At 40.1% G+C, this 13073-nt stretch overlaps 1 protein-coding gene across 2 annotated transcripts in view; it reads left to right on the top strand.

Annotated features, from left to right (window-relative positions):
- Window positions 1–13073, top strand: part of BRINP2 (BMP/retinoic acid inducible neural specific 2) — a 110793-nt gene that overhangs the window by 71774 nt on the left and 25946 nt on the right. For both annotated transcript variants that reach the window (XM_008978356.5, XM_003824690.6), the window contains one exon: window positions 12527–12717. In XM_008978356.5, the coding sequence (XP_008976604.1) occupies window positions 12527–12717 (191 nt within the window). The remainder of the gene's footprint in view (window positions 1–12526; window positions 12718–13073) is intronic.

The raw sequence follows: 13073 nt of genomic DNA, 5'->3' as shown, positions 1-13073 counted from the left end.
ATAAATCATTAACAGTGACAGGTATTCTCCCTGTAGAGCACGACTCACACACCAAGATCCCACAGCATAAAAGACAAGGCCTCAAGACCAACACCATCTCCCCCTAGACCCAACAAGCAAGAAGAAGGGAGACCACATACAGGATTGTTGCTGAGCTGAGAAGAAATGGGAGCATGGCTACTTGACCACAGGGACAATAAAAACAGTAATTGAACCCTTATCCAGCTAGGCAATACAGTTAAGAGATCAAGAGCCAAGATTGTTTCATCAGGCTAGAATATTGGATAGATACAATCAAGACAGTATTAGTCAAAATAGGGTAACTGCTGAAACAAACAGTCCTCAAATCTGAGTGACTTAATGAAAGTTTATGTTTTTGCTCATGTCACACTCCAATACAATTTATGAGAGACATAAAAGGAGATTGCTTCATGAAATCATTCAGGACCAAGACTCCTACCTCATCACTGCCATTCCTTAGGGCCTCAGAGTCCTGGATCCTGGTAGACAAGGGAAGAGAAAGAGCATGAAGGATTTCATGAGAGGTTTGAAGGACTAGACCTGGACTCATATTCCACTGTAGAATTCAGTCACATGGCTATGTTTAAATGCAGAGGAAGCTGTGGGGGTGGGGGTGGGAAATTGTCCATCTGTGAGCCCAGGAGGAAAATGGAAACATCTTTGGAAACAACTTTCCAGCCTCTGCCACAAGGAGTGGAATGCAAAAAGAGGGCGAAATGTAAAGCCCTAAACTGAAGTTAAAAATGTCAATGTCACAAATATCAGAGACCTGACTTGGCTGTGATACTTGTGAAAAAAATTTCTGGGGCTGGAAAGAAATATGGGATACTGGCTGATGATATGATTATGGTTAGCAAAGAATATTTTTGTCTTTAAAAAATGAATGTAATATTGAAGTACATTAATAAAGAAAATATATATAGCAGCAACAGCATACACTGCCTTCACCTCTTATCTTTGTGTCCTTGTGTGTGTCCTAAATTATCTGAGCCTCAACAAGCTTAGCTATAAAATAGGACTAAAGCTTGTGGTGTGTGTCATTTAACTATTGCTACAATGATGCATACAAAACAGCAAAATTCAGTAGTTTAAAAATAATTTCTTCCTTAGCTGGGCGTGTTGGTATGTGCCTGTCATCCCAGCTACTCGGGAGGCTAAGGCAGGAGAATTGCTTAAACCTGGGAGACAGAGACTGCAGTGAGCCGAGATCATGCCACTACACTACACTACAGCCTGGGTGACAAAGTGAGACTCCATCTCAAAAAAATAAAATAAGAACGAAATTTATTCTTACTCATTCATGTGCAGGTTCGCCGGGTTAGCTTTGCTTCACGCTGCTGGTCTGCAAGGAGGCCATTAGGTGTTTCTTCTAGTGGTGTTTATTCTGGGGCCCAGGCTAAAAGAGCAGCACCTGCAGTACCTGGAGGAAGCAGTTCTCATAGTAAGGGCAGAAATGCAAGATGGAGAGTAGAAATATGCAGTATCTTTTGAGGTCTTGGCCCCAAATCAGCACACAGTCCCTTCTGCCCTCATTCCTTTGTCCAAAGCAAAGTCACAAAGCCAAACCCAATATCACTGAGGGAAGGAAATAAGCTCCCCCCTCACAAGTGAGTGATATTGCAAAGTAACATGTCAAAGGGCACTCTAATACTGGCGAGAATGATGATTCAATCAACCACACTGACATCTGTAGGATTATAGTAACAATTTAAAAATATATAAAGTATCTACTTCCATTCCTAGAAACAGAGGGTCTCACTAATAACTGAAACTATGATAATGGTCACAGTGATGGTGATAATGATGTATTCAGATCTTGTATCCTAACGTACTCTCAGTGGCTCAGAATATATCTACCAGATTGTGTTCAATTTTGGTTTCCATCTTTAAAAAGAAAGAACGTTGACAAGCTAGATTGCAAGCAGAAAAGGTGGAGCATGTAGGCCTAGGAATCTGGAAACTGTGTTGAAGGAACTAAAACTATTTAGTCCAAAGAAGAATGGCCTATATAAAAGTTAAATGCACCAAAATACCAGAGGAGCTATTTCTTTGCAAAAGGAATAAACTTGTAGAATAATGGAAGGAATTACCAGTCTGTGGGAATTCTCTGGGAGTCAAGTAAATAAAGGAAGCTCATGAAGACATCTGATGGGAGAAGCATTGCATGGGCCACTTGCTGAGCAAAGACAAGCACAATGGGAGGCAGATAGTGGTGAACAGAGCCATGCTCTCCACAGTTGAGCAGATGAGATGCTGGGGAGCAGTTTGGGATGTCAGGAAAGATCTGACAGTTTGTGCCTGGGAAGACACAGGTCTCAGCTCCCTCTTCAAATCCTTCTGGTCACACAGATTCACTGGACCCTCATTCCAGTGGGTCTGTTGTCTTTCATGTTAATTCTATAAACACACCACTCTCAGTGCCCTCCCTAAGTCCCCAAGCCCCACCAGGGCAGTGTGAGAATAGCCAAACAGTGATCTCCTCCTCCTTTAAGCTTGACTCTCCCCTCCCCCATTTCTCCCAATCAGCCTTAATTAAACTGTTTGAAAGCTGCAGCTTGATTTTAATTAGAGCAAAATTGGGAAGATTAGAATGAAATTGGCCAATCATTGTTTACAGGCCGTTGTTTGAGAACACAGCAGGCTGCTAAATTACCTCCATGCCAGGCTTCTTGAATTCTCCCAGACAGTGAAAAGATGGAGAGCACCAGGACATCAGGGAAGAGATGGCCTCATTTCTGCTCTTATGTCTCTAAGAGTTGCAAGGGCTGAGATATTACTTAACCAAACAACTCCTGGACTGAAGCCTTCCTGCCTGGGGATCTCTCCCAGCCACAGTGGTAAACAAGGCAAAAGAATTACCTGGGAAATATGACAAAGGTGGACAGTACTCCCTGAGCTTGAACACAGGTCACAGACAAAGGCAGAAAATCATTGGTAGTATGGTCTAGGTTCTAGTCAAACTCTACCACTAGTCAATTGAGACTTGGGGCAAACCATTTCTCTCAGTTTCTCTGTCTCCTCATGTGTTAACATGTAAAAGCTTAATGGTTGATTAATGATATTTTCTCTCCCTTTCCCCCAAGGTCCCTGTATAGATAAAATAAGCGTGTGTAAAAATTGTGTGCAAAAAACAGTTTGGATATCAAGACAACTGTTCGGAGAATAATAGCCTAGTCCCTTTCAGCACTGTAGTCCTTTTGAGCAATAAAAGTTGGAGGGGGTGCCCCCAAAAGAGAGACTACTGGAAATAGATCAGGAGGGCCAAAGAATAGAGAAGGTCAATGTCCCTACCATGATAGCTGACTGCTTCTGTCATTGTTTGCAAAGTGGGTTCCATTGCTGCTTTAAGACTTCCCCCCAATCTCTCAGGAAAGCACTACACCAATATATGGGATTATGATTTTTATTATCGTTTCTTTTTATAGCTCATATTAATCATGTCTTATTCATTATAGCAGTAAAGTCTCTAATAGCCAAGTACATTACAGTAATCTGTTGTTGAGATAGAAATCTCCTGGTCATGTGATATGTCTGGAAATACTGCCTCTGTATTGGAGCCAAAGTATGATATATCCTTAAGCCCCTAAAATGTCCAGCTTGATAGAGAATGTGAAACTATCATAGCTGAGTCACTGGGTAAAAAACTGGCATCACTCAGTGTACATGTTGGCTTTGGCTATTCTTGTTCATGTGAGTTTTTCAAGATGAAAAATGTGAGTCCTATGAAAAAGACAAAATGGTGATGTCATCGCTCGGTGGACTGAGTTCTGTGATGGGAGCAGTAGCCCTGGATGTGAGGTATATTGGTAGAAAGATGAAGAAAGAGAAGACTTCCTGTGTCTGAAATTCTTTAGGAAAATCAGCAGTGTGAAACTCAGTGGTACTTATTGATTTTCCTCTGTCCAGTTGGCAAGTCTCAAGCTAATTGTGGAAAGGCAAATCTCCAAGACAAAGGCTCTGAGAACAAAGACAGTTGAACTTACCCAGAACTGGTTGGTATGTGAGAAAATTTCCCATGGGTCATTGGTTGGCAGTTTAAGTAGACAAAGTAAAGTCCCAGGAAAAATGACAAGAAAACTATGTCCTTGGCTTAAGGCCAGTCTATCTCTTTTGCTCCAGACTTCTTAAATATTTTATTCAATAACATGTCCTCTGTTTATCTTCATTTTTCAGGGAAAACCAGTTTGGTTCAAACTGGAGAATAATAGCCCAGTCTCTTTCAGCACTGCAGTCCTTTTGAGCACTAAAAGTTGGAGGGGGTGCCCCCCAAAAGATAGATCATTGGAAATAGATCAGGAGGGCCAAAGAATAGAGGTCAATGTCCTTACCCTGACAGCCCACTCCTTCTGTCATTGCTTGCAAAATGGGTTCCGTGGCTGCCTTAAGACTTCCCCACAGTATCTCAATGCTGAGAAACGCAGAATAGTGAGCAGGCGGTGATTGGTTGGCTCTGCTGGAAGCAGCATTGATTTCCTCCTCAGTAAACCCAGCCTGGAGTCTAATGCAGGAGGAACAAATGTCTCCTAGTATGCAGGGGCACACTGACACCAGGATAGGTTGGTGCCAAGCCTGCAGGGGTGCCACGGTGGAGGGGGGCGGATAGAGCTGCATGCTTAGGATACAGGGATGTGACTTTCCAAATGACAGCCCTATCTGTGGACTTGGAAATGGGCCGGAACATGCTTCCCCCGCAGAGGTAGAAAGATGAAAGATCTATTAAAAAACTGGAAACAGAATAATCCGGCTGTTCGTGTGAAGTTATAGCACAACCACCCACATTGTAGGCTACAGTATTCATTACAGGTTGAGTATCACTTATCCAAAAAATGTTGGGGACCAGAAATATTTTGAATTTTTTTTCAGATTTTAGAATATTTGCATTATACTGGATCAGCATCTCTAATCTCAAAATATGAAATTCTAAATGCTCCAGTGAGTGTTCCCTTTGAGAATCATGTTGATGCTCAAAAAGTTTTGGATTTTGGAACATTTTAGATTTCAGATTTACAGATCAGGGACACTCGACCTGTACTTCTAGATTTCAGCTTCACTGAGGTACAGTTTGTGTGTGTGTGCGTGCGTGTGTGTGTGCGTGTGTGTGTGTGTGTGTATTGTATTTTTTAATACTCTCCCCCTTAAGGCTGCATAGGGAGGGAGGCTTCATAGGTAGTGACTCTTCACAGGGGCCAGGTCAATGTTCTCAGTTTATGAGTCTGGAAACTGGTGCTTCTGTGTGCAGCTGCTGGAAACAGCACCTGGGCTGGAAGACCCCAGCTGTGCTCTTTCTGAGTCTTTCATCTTCAGGCACGAGACCCTGCAGGGGGATTCTTGCTGGGAGATTTCTTGTTGACCTTGTGTAACATAGTGCTGCAGGTGGCTGCTGACATAAGAATCAGTAGCTTGAGTCGGAGGCAGCACTTTTTATTTACATCTTTTGAATTAGGAACATTTGTAGCCATTTAGTATTCTCATCGGAGACCCTTTTGCTTCAAACCCAGAGCTGGCCCAGTCTCAAAACCCTGCTGAAGCTCCTGTGCCTGAGATCTGGCATGGCTATGGTTCAACTCTCCTATTGCAGGGCCCCTTTGGATTTTGGGGAAATCCCTAAACTCATGTACAACCAGAAGCATCATTTTTTGGCAATCTGGACCACTAGTGTTATGCAATTTGGAATAAAGATAACTACAATTACTTCAGCACTGATTATTTAGATATCATTATATCTAAAATATTCTGAGTGTCGGTATGCTTGGCTGATTTAACACATTGGATTATACCTTCCAGGCTGGGTTATCCCTTTCCTGGACATTGTTTTGGTTTTTATTAATGATTTTATGTGTATGTTCACCCTTTCCTGGAAATACATATTGTTCACTCTAGGCTAACCTAAAGCATGCTAGAGGAAGATGGAAAATGGACTGAATTTTTGTTAATTATAGCAGTTTACTGAAGTACCCTTTATATGTGCAATGTGAATGCATTTTACAGGCAAAGTCCACAGGGAAGGGCTCTCTTTACCCTTTGGCTCAACCTGTCAGCCCTGAATGCAGTGGCCACTCCTATTCTAAAGACACTTTACATAGGGACTATAGGGCTGTTAGAAATGTTTGCTTTCTCAGACTGTTTACTGTGTAACAAACACAGTGGGAGAAGATTTTAGGAGAAATGGCTAAATTGAAATGGAGATTTACTTGATATCTTAATTGAAACAAAGATGATGGCTTAATTGAAGCAGTGTGTGTTAATATAATTGATATATAGAAAACATCCTTTTCTTAGTTTAAAAAAAAGAGCCTTGATTATTCTATTACTGGGGGGAAAAACTGCTAAATGAAAAATCAGAAATGAACATTTCTTCTTTGAATAGCTCAGGCTGCCTTCCAGTATTGCCTCTAAGGTTTGCAGATGCTGGAAAGAACCAGGTTAATAAGTTCTGTAAGCACATTTTTACCACTTTCTGGCTCAAACACCACTCATAGATGTTTCTCCATTATTTTGGTTCCATGAAGGGCCCCAGAGGGCAAGGAAGAAACTTATTGGGGTAGAAGAGAAAACCACTGGGAGCCCTTAGAGTCTGAACCTTTCTGTGGCTTAGTACTTATGCCTAATGTTTCTTTTTTGAGACAGGAGTCTTGCTATGTTGCCCAGGCTGGACTCGAACTCCTGTGGCTGAGGCCTTATGCCTCATAATTTTTGAGACAGGGGTCTTGCTATGTTGCCCGGGCTGGACTCAAACTCCTGGGCTCAAATGATCCTCCCACCTCAGCCTTCTGAGTAACTGGGACTACAGGCACTAGCCACCATGCCCACTTGAGTCTAATTCTGAGTTGATAGCCCACTGTAATTTGTGATGAAAATAGATTTGGGCTTTTTTGTTTGTTTTTTGTTCTTTGGCAAATGTAGCCACTTGTGTGCATTCTCTGTTTGTTTGTTTGAGATGGAGTCTTGCCCTGTTGCCCAGGCTGGAGTGCAGTGGCACAATCTCGGCTCACTCCAACCTCCACCTCCCAGGTTCAAATGATTCTCCTGCCTCAGCCTTCTGAGTAGCTGGGATTACAGGCACCTGCCACTGCGCCCGGCTAATTTTTGTATTTTTAGTAGAGAACAGGTTTCACCATCTTGGCCAGGGTGGTCTCGAACTCCTGACCTCGTGATCCACCCGCCTTGGCCTCCCAAAGTGCTGGGATTACGGGCATGAACCACGGCGCCCGGCTGCCACTTGTATGCATTCTTATGGATTCTTTCTCCAGTGAAATTCTCCAAATATAGTCCCTATCCTTATAATCCCTATATGGCACTATTGAAACTCTCTCCCCACATGCTCACACTTCTACTCCATAGCACAGTTGTTCCTTAGAGTTTCACAGGTGGAGGTAGTATAGCCTAGTGGCAAAGGCTGTGTGTACTGGAGTCAGACGGTCTGTGTTTAAATCCTGACCTTGCCACCTACTAGCTTTTAACTACTGGGCAAATTAACTTATTTGTACCTCAATTTCATCATCTATAAAATGAAGATAATTATATTTTCCCCCTTATATGGTGTTTTGAATATAATATTAACTAATCCTTGTAAGATGCTTGGAATGCCTATCACATACTAAAAATTCATTAAATGTTAGCCATTATTTTTTATTATTTGCTCATAAAAAGCTTCCTTAGTATCATTCCTTTTTCTAGGTCATTCATTATTCTGTGTTATGATTTCTTTAGCAGCCACAGGAGCTGGACTTAGGCCTTTATCTGTGATTCCTCCCATGTACTCTCTGTATGGACTTGGCTTTTTGAGGCATCTCAATTTCTTCTCCTGCAAATGGGCAGGTTAAAACTGGCTTAATCCAGGAACATTTTGCTGTGGTGTAAATGTTATGCTATGTTTTGAATATACAATTAATCCATGTTTTGTGTAGAAAATGTAAAAAGTGGAATGTTCTGGGTAATAAAAATACTTGTGTTAAAGGATACTAAACACCACAAAAAAATTAGAATGCAATGAAATACACTTAACATTTAACCTTATCTACTTGAAGGAAAACAGTGCTATAGAAACAGCAGTATGATATTGGCCTGGGTTTTAAGCACAACTCTGTCATTTACTAACTGTGTGACTTCATCCACACTACTTTCTTAATCTCTCTGGGTCCAAGTTGTGACTATTGTCACCGCCATCATAGTTGCTGTTAATAGCATAGAAGGAGGGCCAGGACACTAGCTTTTTGTTCTGGTTCTATTATCAACTGGCTTTATTGCTTTAGGTAAACCACTTACCCTTTCTGTTTTATGAGAAACATAAGGAAACTAGAGGATACTAGTTCCCATCCAGACCCAGTGTCTGACTGGGCCAGACAATGGACTACCAATTTTTATTTATTATATTTAATTAAAGTGGGGCCCACCTCTATGCTAAGTTGGCCTTTCCTTTCCGTGAGGGGCTTCGACCATTATAAGAAACTATGGAAATTGTAATAATGTCTTTTTCCCCTAGCAATGTAGAAAAATAATGGGTTAGAAATTATTAGTTAATGAAGTCTAGACATGCCCTATCCCAAAGCAAGGGGGCTGGGTTTGATGACCCTAAGGTGTTTTGTTTGTTTATTTGTTTTTAGTAATCTGATTTTATGATTCATCAATGTAATTATCAACTAACCAGTGAGAGGATTCTAGTTTCCATCCAGCCAATTAGAGATGAGATTAGGCAACTCTTCTTTACCCTGCAGTGGGGTTTGGGATAGAAAATACTTTTGACAAATACTCTGTACTTTAATTAAAGTTTAGCATTTGCTGCACAAAGGAAATAACTGACAATATATTATTATGAACTTACCTGCTTAGATAAATAAAGCTACACAGCGGGAATTTTGAAGACTTTGTTGGAACCATGAGTTATTAATCACCCGCTTTTCTTTGTTTCCCTAGTAACGTTTGACACATGCTCCTCTCTCAGTCTCTACAGTTAGATGGTGGGATTTATGCCTCAAATGTGGCATGGATTTTTACTTATTCATGTATTTATAATTTTAATTTTAAAAATTTTGTTTATAATTGACATATCCGGCACAACAGTGTATTGGTGTGATGTTTCAATACATGCATACACCGAATAATGATCAAATCAGGGTAGTTAGCATATACATCACCTCAAACATCTATCATTTCTTTGTGGTGATAACTTTCAGGATGCTTTTTTCTAGTTACTTAAAATCTACAGTACATTATTATTAGCCACAGTTACCCTACTATGTAATAGAGCACATAACTTATTCTTCCTAACTATAACTTTGTATCTGTCAACCAAGCTCTCCCCATCTCCCTTTCCCACTACCCTTCCTAGCCTCTGGTAACCACTGTTCTACTCTCTAATTCCACGAGATCAACTTTTTTAGACCTACATATGAGTGAGGTTATGTGGTATTTGTCTTTCTATGCCTGGCTTATTTCACTTAACATTACGTCCTCCAGGTTCATCCATGTTGCTGCAGATGATAGGATTTCATTCTTTTCACAGCTGAGTAGTATTTCATTGTGTATATCATCAGTTTATGGACATTTAGGTGGATTCCATATTTTGGTTGTTTTGAATGGTGCTGCAATCAACATGAGGGTGCAGATATCTCTTTGATATACTAATTTCAGTTCCTTTGAATATGTACCTAGTAGTGAGATTGCTAGATCATATGGTAGTTCTATTTTTAGTTTTCTGAGGAATTTTCATGCTGTTTTCATAATGACTGCACTAATTTACACTCCCACCAACAGTGTATTAGAGTTCCCCTTTCTCTGCATCCTGACCAGCATTTGTTATTTTCTGTCTTTTTGATAACAGCCATTCTAACTAGGGTGAGGTGACATTTCACTGTGCATTTGATTTGTATTTCCCTGATGATTAGCGATGTTGAGCATTTTATCATATACCTGCTGGCCATTTTTATGTATTCTTTTGAAAAATGTCTATTCAAGTCTTTTGACCATTAAAAAAAATGTTCTTTTGCTATTAAGTTATTTGAGTTCTTTACATATTCTGGATATTAACCCCTTATTGGACTCATAATTTGCAAATATTTTCTTCAGTTCTGTAGGTTGTCTCCTCGCTCTGTTGTTTCCTTTGCTATGCAGGAGCTTTTCAGTTTGATGTAATCCCATTTGTTTATTTTTGCTTTTGTTGCCTGTGCTTTTGAGTTCTTATCCAAAAAAACTTGCCCACATCAATGTCATAAAGCTTTTCCCCTAAACTTTATTCTATTAGTTTTATAGTTTTGAGTCTTACGTTTAAGTCTTTCATTCATTTTGAGCTGATTTTTGTACATGGTGAAAGATAGTTTTATTCTTCTGCATGTGGATATTATGTTTTTTCAGCACCATTTATTAAAGATATTCTCCTTTCCCCAATGTGTGTTCCTGGCACCTTTGTCAAAAATCCGTTTATTTATTTTTAATTATTTTATTTTTATGCAACTCTATCATTTGCATTTCATGGACATTTGGGGAAGGTTAGACCAAGGTTTGGCACTGTTATGATGAGCAGATTTGGGATGGGTGAAGAGGGTGTAAACACTTTACATTTTGTTGCTTCCTAAGGCAGTGGAGCTGGTTCTTACCAGTATAATTTGGGGGACAATGGAAAACTCATTTTTTATTAATGGATATGATTCTTTAAATTTCATCCCAAGACAAAGATTTATAAACCTGTCCCCTTTAAAATGCAAGCATTCCAGTGAGGAGCAAAGCATGAAAATTAAAATCTTCAACAGGATTAGAAAGGAACAACTTTGCAATCTTCTAGAATAAGGCTTCTCAAAATATGGATCCGCTTAGTCTATTTCAGAGTGTTCATGTTGACATTTGCACTGAAGGTACAAAATAAAACTGCTGGTACTTTAATTTGAATAAAAGCAGTCATACCACATAACACTAAGAGTCATGTATTCTTCATCATTACACACTTGCACCTAAACGCATAAGCACACATGCACGCACACATACACACACACACACACACACACTATCTTCACTTAAGAATGTCCTTAAAGCAGTAACATTTATTACTTTTATTAAATCCTGACCCTTGGGTACATGTGTTTTTAATATTCTGTAAGATGAAATGGGAAGTGCACATAAAGCAAATCTGAGGCTACTTAAGTACTATAATTATCTCAAGGAAAAATACTTTTGTGGTTGAGTTGCAAGCTGAACTAGCCACTTTTTTCATGGAACTCCATTTTTTCTTGAAAGCACAAGCAACAAATTGTGATTATTCAGACTTGAGTGTCTAGCAGGCGTTTCTCAAAAAAAAAAATGAATTAAGCCAGACTCTGCAAGGAAAACAACTGACAGTATTTGTTGCCAATAATAAAATTTAAGCTTTTAAATGAAAATTCAAATTTTAGAAAACTTGCATTCATCCTCATGAACTTGACATTTTCCTAATATTTAAAGACGTTGAAGAGATTGGTCATGATACTAAATAGTGAGATGTTTTAATATTGTATAATGAAAAGTGTCAAAATGTGGAAGATCTGCATAACTTGGTGACCTGATATTTTCCAGATGACCAACACATGATGTTACAACATTATGCAGGATAAAAAGATCCATTCAAATTACAATATAGAACACTGGATTTAATGTAACAAAGCATGAAAAGTTCACTGACATGATTTCAGATTCCATATTGTAACTAACCTTTAAGAAACTACCATCTGTTTAGTTTAGTGTAGTACCAAAGATGAAAATCCACAATTATGAAAACAGATTGAATGTAGAAGCAAATATGAGAGTGCAGCTCTTTTCTGCTAAGCCTGATATTAAAGAGATTTGCAAACATGCAAAGCCATGCCACTCTCCTTGCTAAATTTGTTTTGTTTCAGAACATACAGTTGTCATGAAAATGTTATGTTATATGTAATGGGTTTATTAATGTTATCTCTAAATGAAATAACAAATGTTGATTTTCTCGGTTTTGATTTCTAAAATGGTAAATCTCAATAGCTCTAAGCCACATGTACAAATATGGGGATTCAATAATTTTTAACAGTATGAAGGGGATCAGAGATCAAAATATGAGGGCAGTGGTTCTAGAGCAAGCTTCCTGACTTCACAGGTGAGTAACTGAGGCCACGAGAGGGGATGTGACTCATTCACGGTAAGACAACTGTGATTAGATCACATCTTTGCAAACCACTGTTCCAATGTTTGTTTTTTCTACTACTCGACACTGTAAACCATGACTTCATGTGAATAAGCGAATCAACTACTGTCTGATGAGAAAGTTGGCTGGGAGAGGCTCCAATGTAGATCAGTGGAGACAGAGCTTTCTTACAGCATGTGAATGACAGGCCAGGTGAGAGGCCAAGGGGCCTCTTCCAGGCTCTGGGCACCTCCAGCTGAGGGGATGTGGGCTGAGAGGAGATGAGTGGCTGCAAGTGGAGGAAGAACACTACCTACTTCAGATTTTATGCCTCTTGCTCTGAAACGAGGTCAGCTTTTCCTTATCCCTTGGCTTTTCCCCCAGGGAGTTTGCCCGTTGGAAGGTGAACAACTTGGCTCTGGAAAGGAAGGACTTCTTCAGTTTGCCATTGCCTCTTGCCCCAGAGTTTATCCGGAACATTCGCCTCCTTGGAAGGAGACCCAATCTGCAACAGGTTACAGAAAATCTGATTAAAAAGTACGGCACTCATTTCTTACTTTCTGCCACCCTTGGAGGTAAGCAACATCACAATCCCAAGCTAATTGGTTGCCAGACCATTGGAAATAACGTTAAGACTCGTGTAGCGTAGCTCCAACAGTCTTATCTTCTTCCGGGCCTTTTATTGCCTGAGAAGTCTTTCTGGTGCATTTGAAAACAGTGCAGTCTCTTGACATCTCAATTTACCCCAGAACATCTCTATTTAATTATTCCCTGAGGAGGGGAAGTTGGGTATGGCGGTTGGAGGTGGACAGGCTCCTAACAAGCACTTGCCAGCAGGGGGCACTCCCAGTTTTCGCTCTGCTGAGTCACCCAACCCCTGAGGCTTCGCCACTTTCTAATGTTTGCTGTGGCTACAATGGTCAGACCCACA

The sequence above is a fragment of the Pan paniscus genome, chromosome 1 (genome assembly GCF_029289425.2).
Source record: "Pan paniscus chromosome 1, NHGRI_mPanPan1-v2.0_pri, whole genome shotgun sequence".
Classification (NCBI taxonomy): Eukaryota; Metazoa; Chordata; class Mammalia; order Primates; family Hominidae; genus Pan; species Pan paniscus.
The sequence above is the reverse complement of the archived record's forward strand: the minus strand, read 5'-3'. Positions and strand labels throughout refer to the sequence as shown.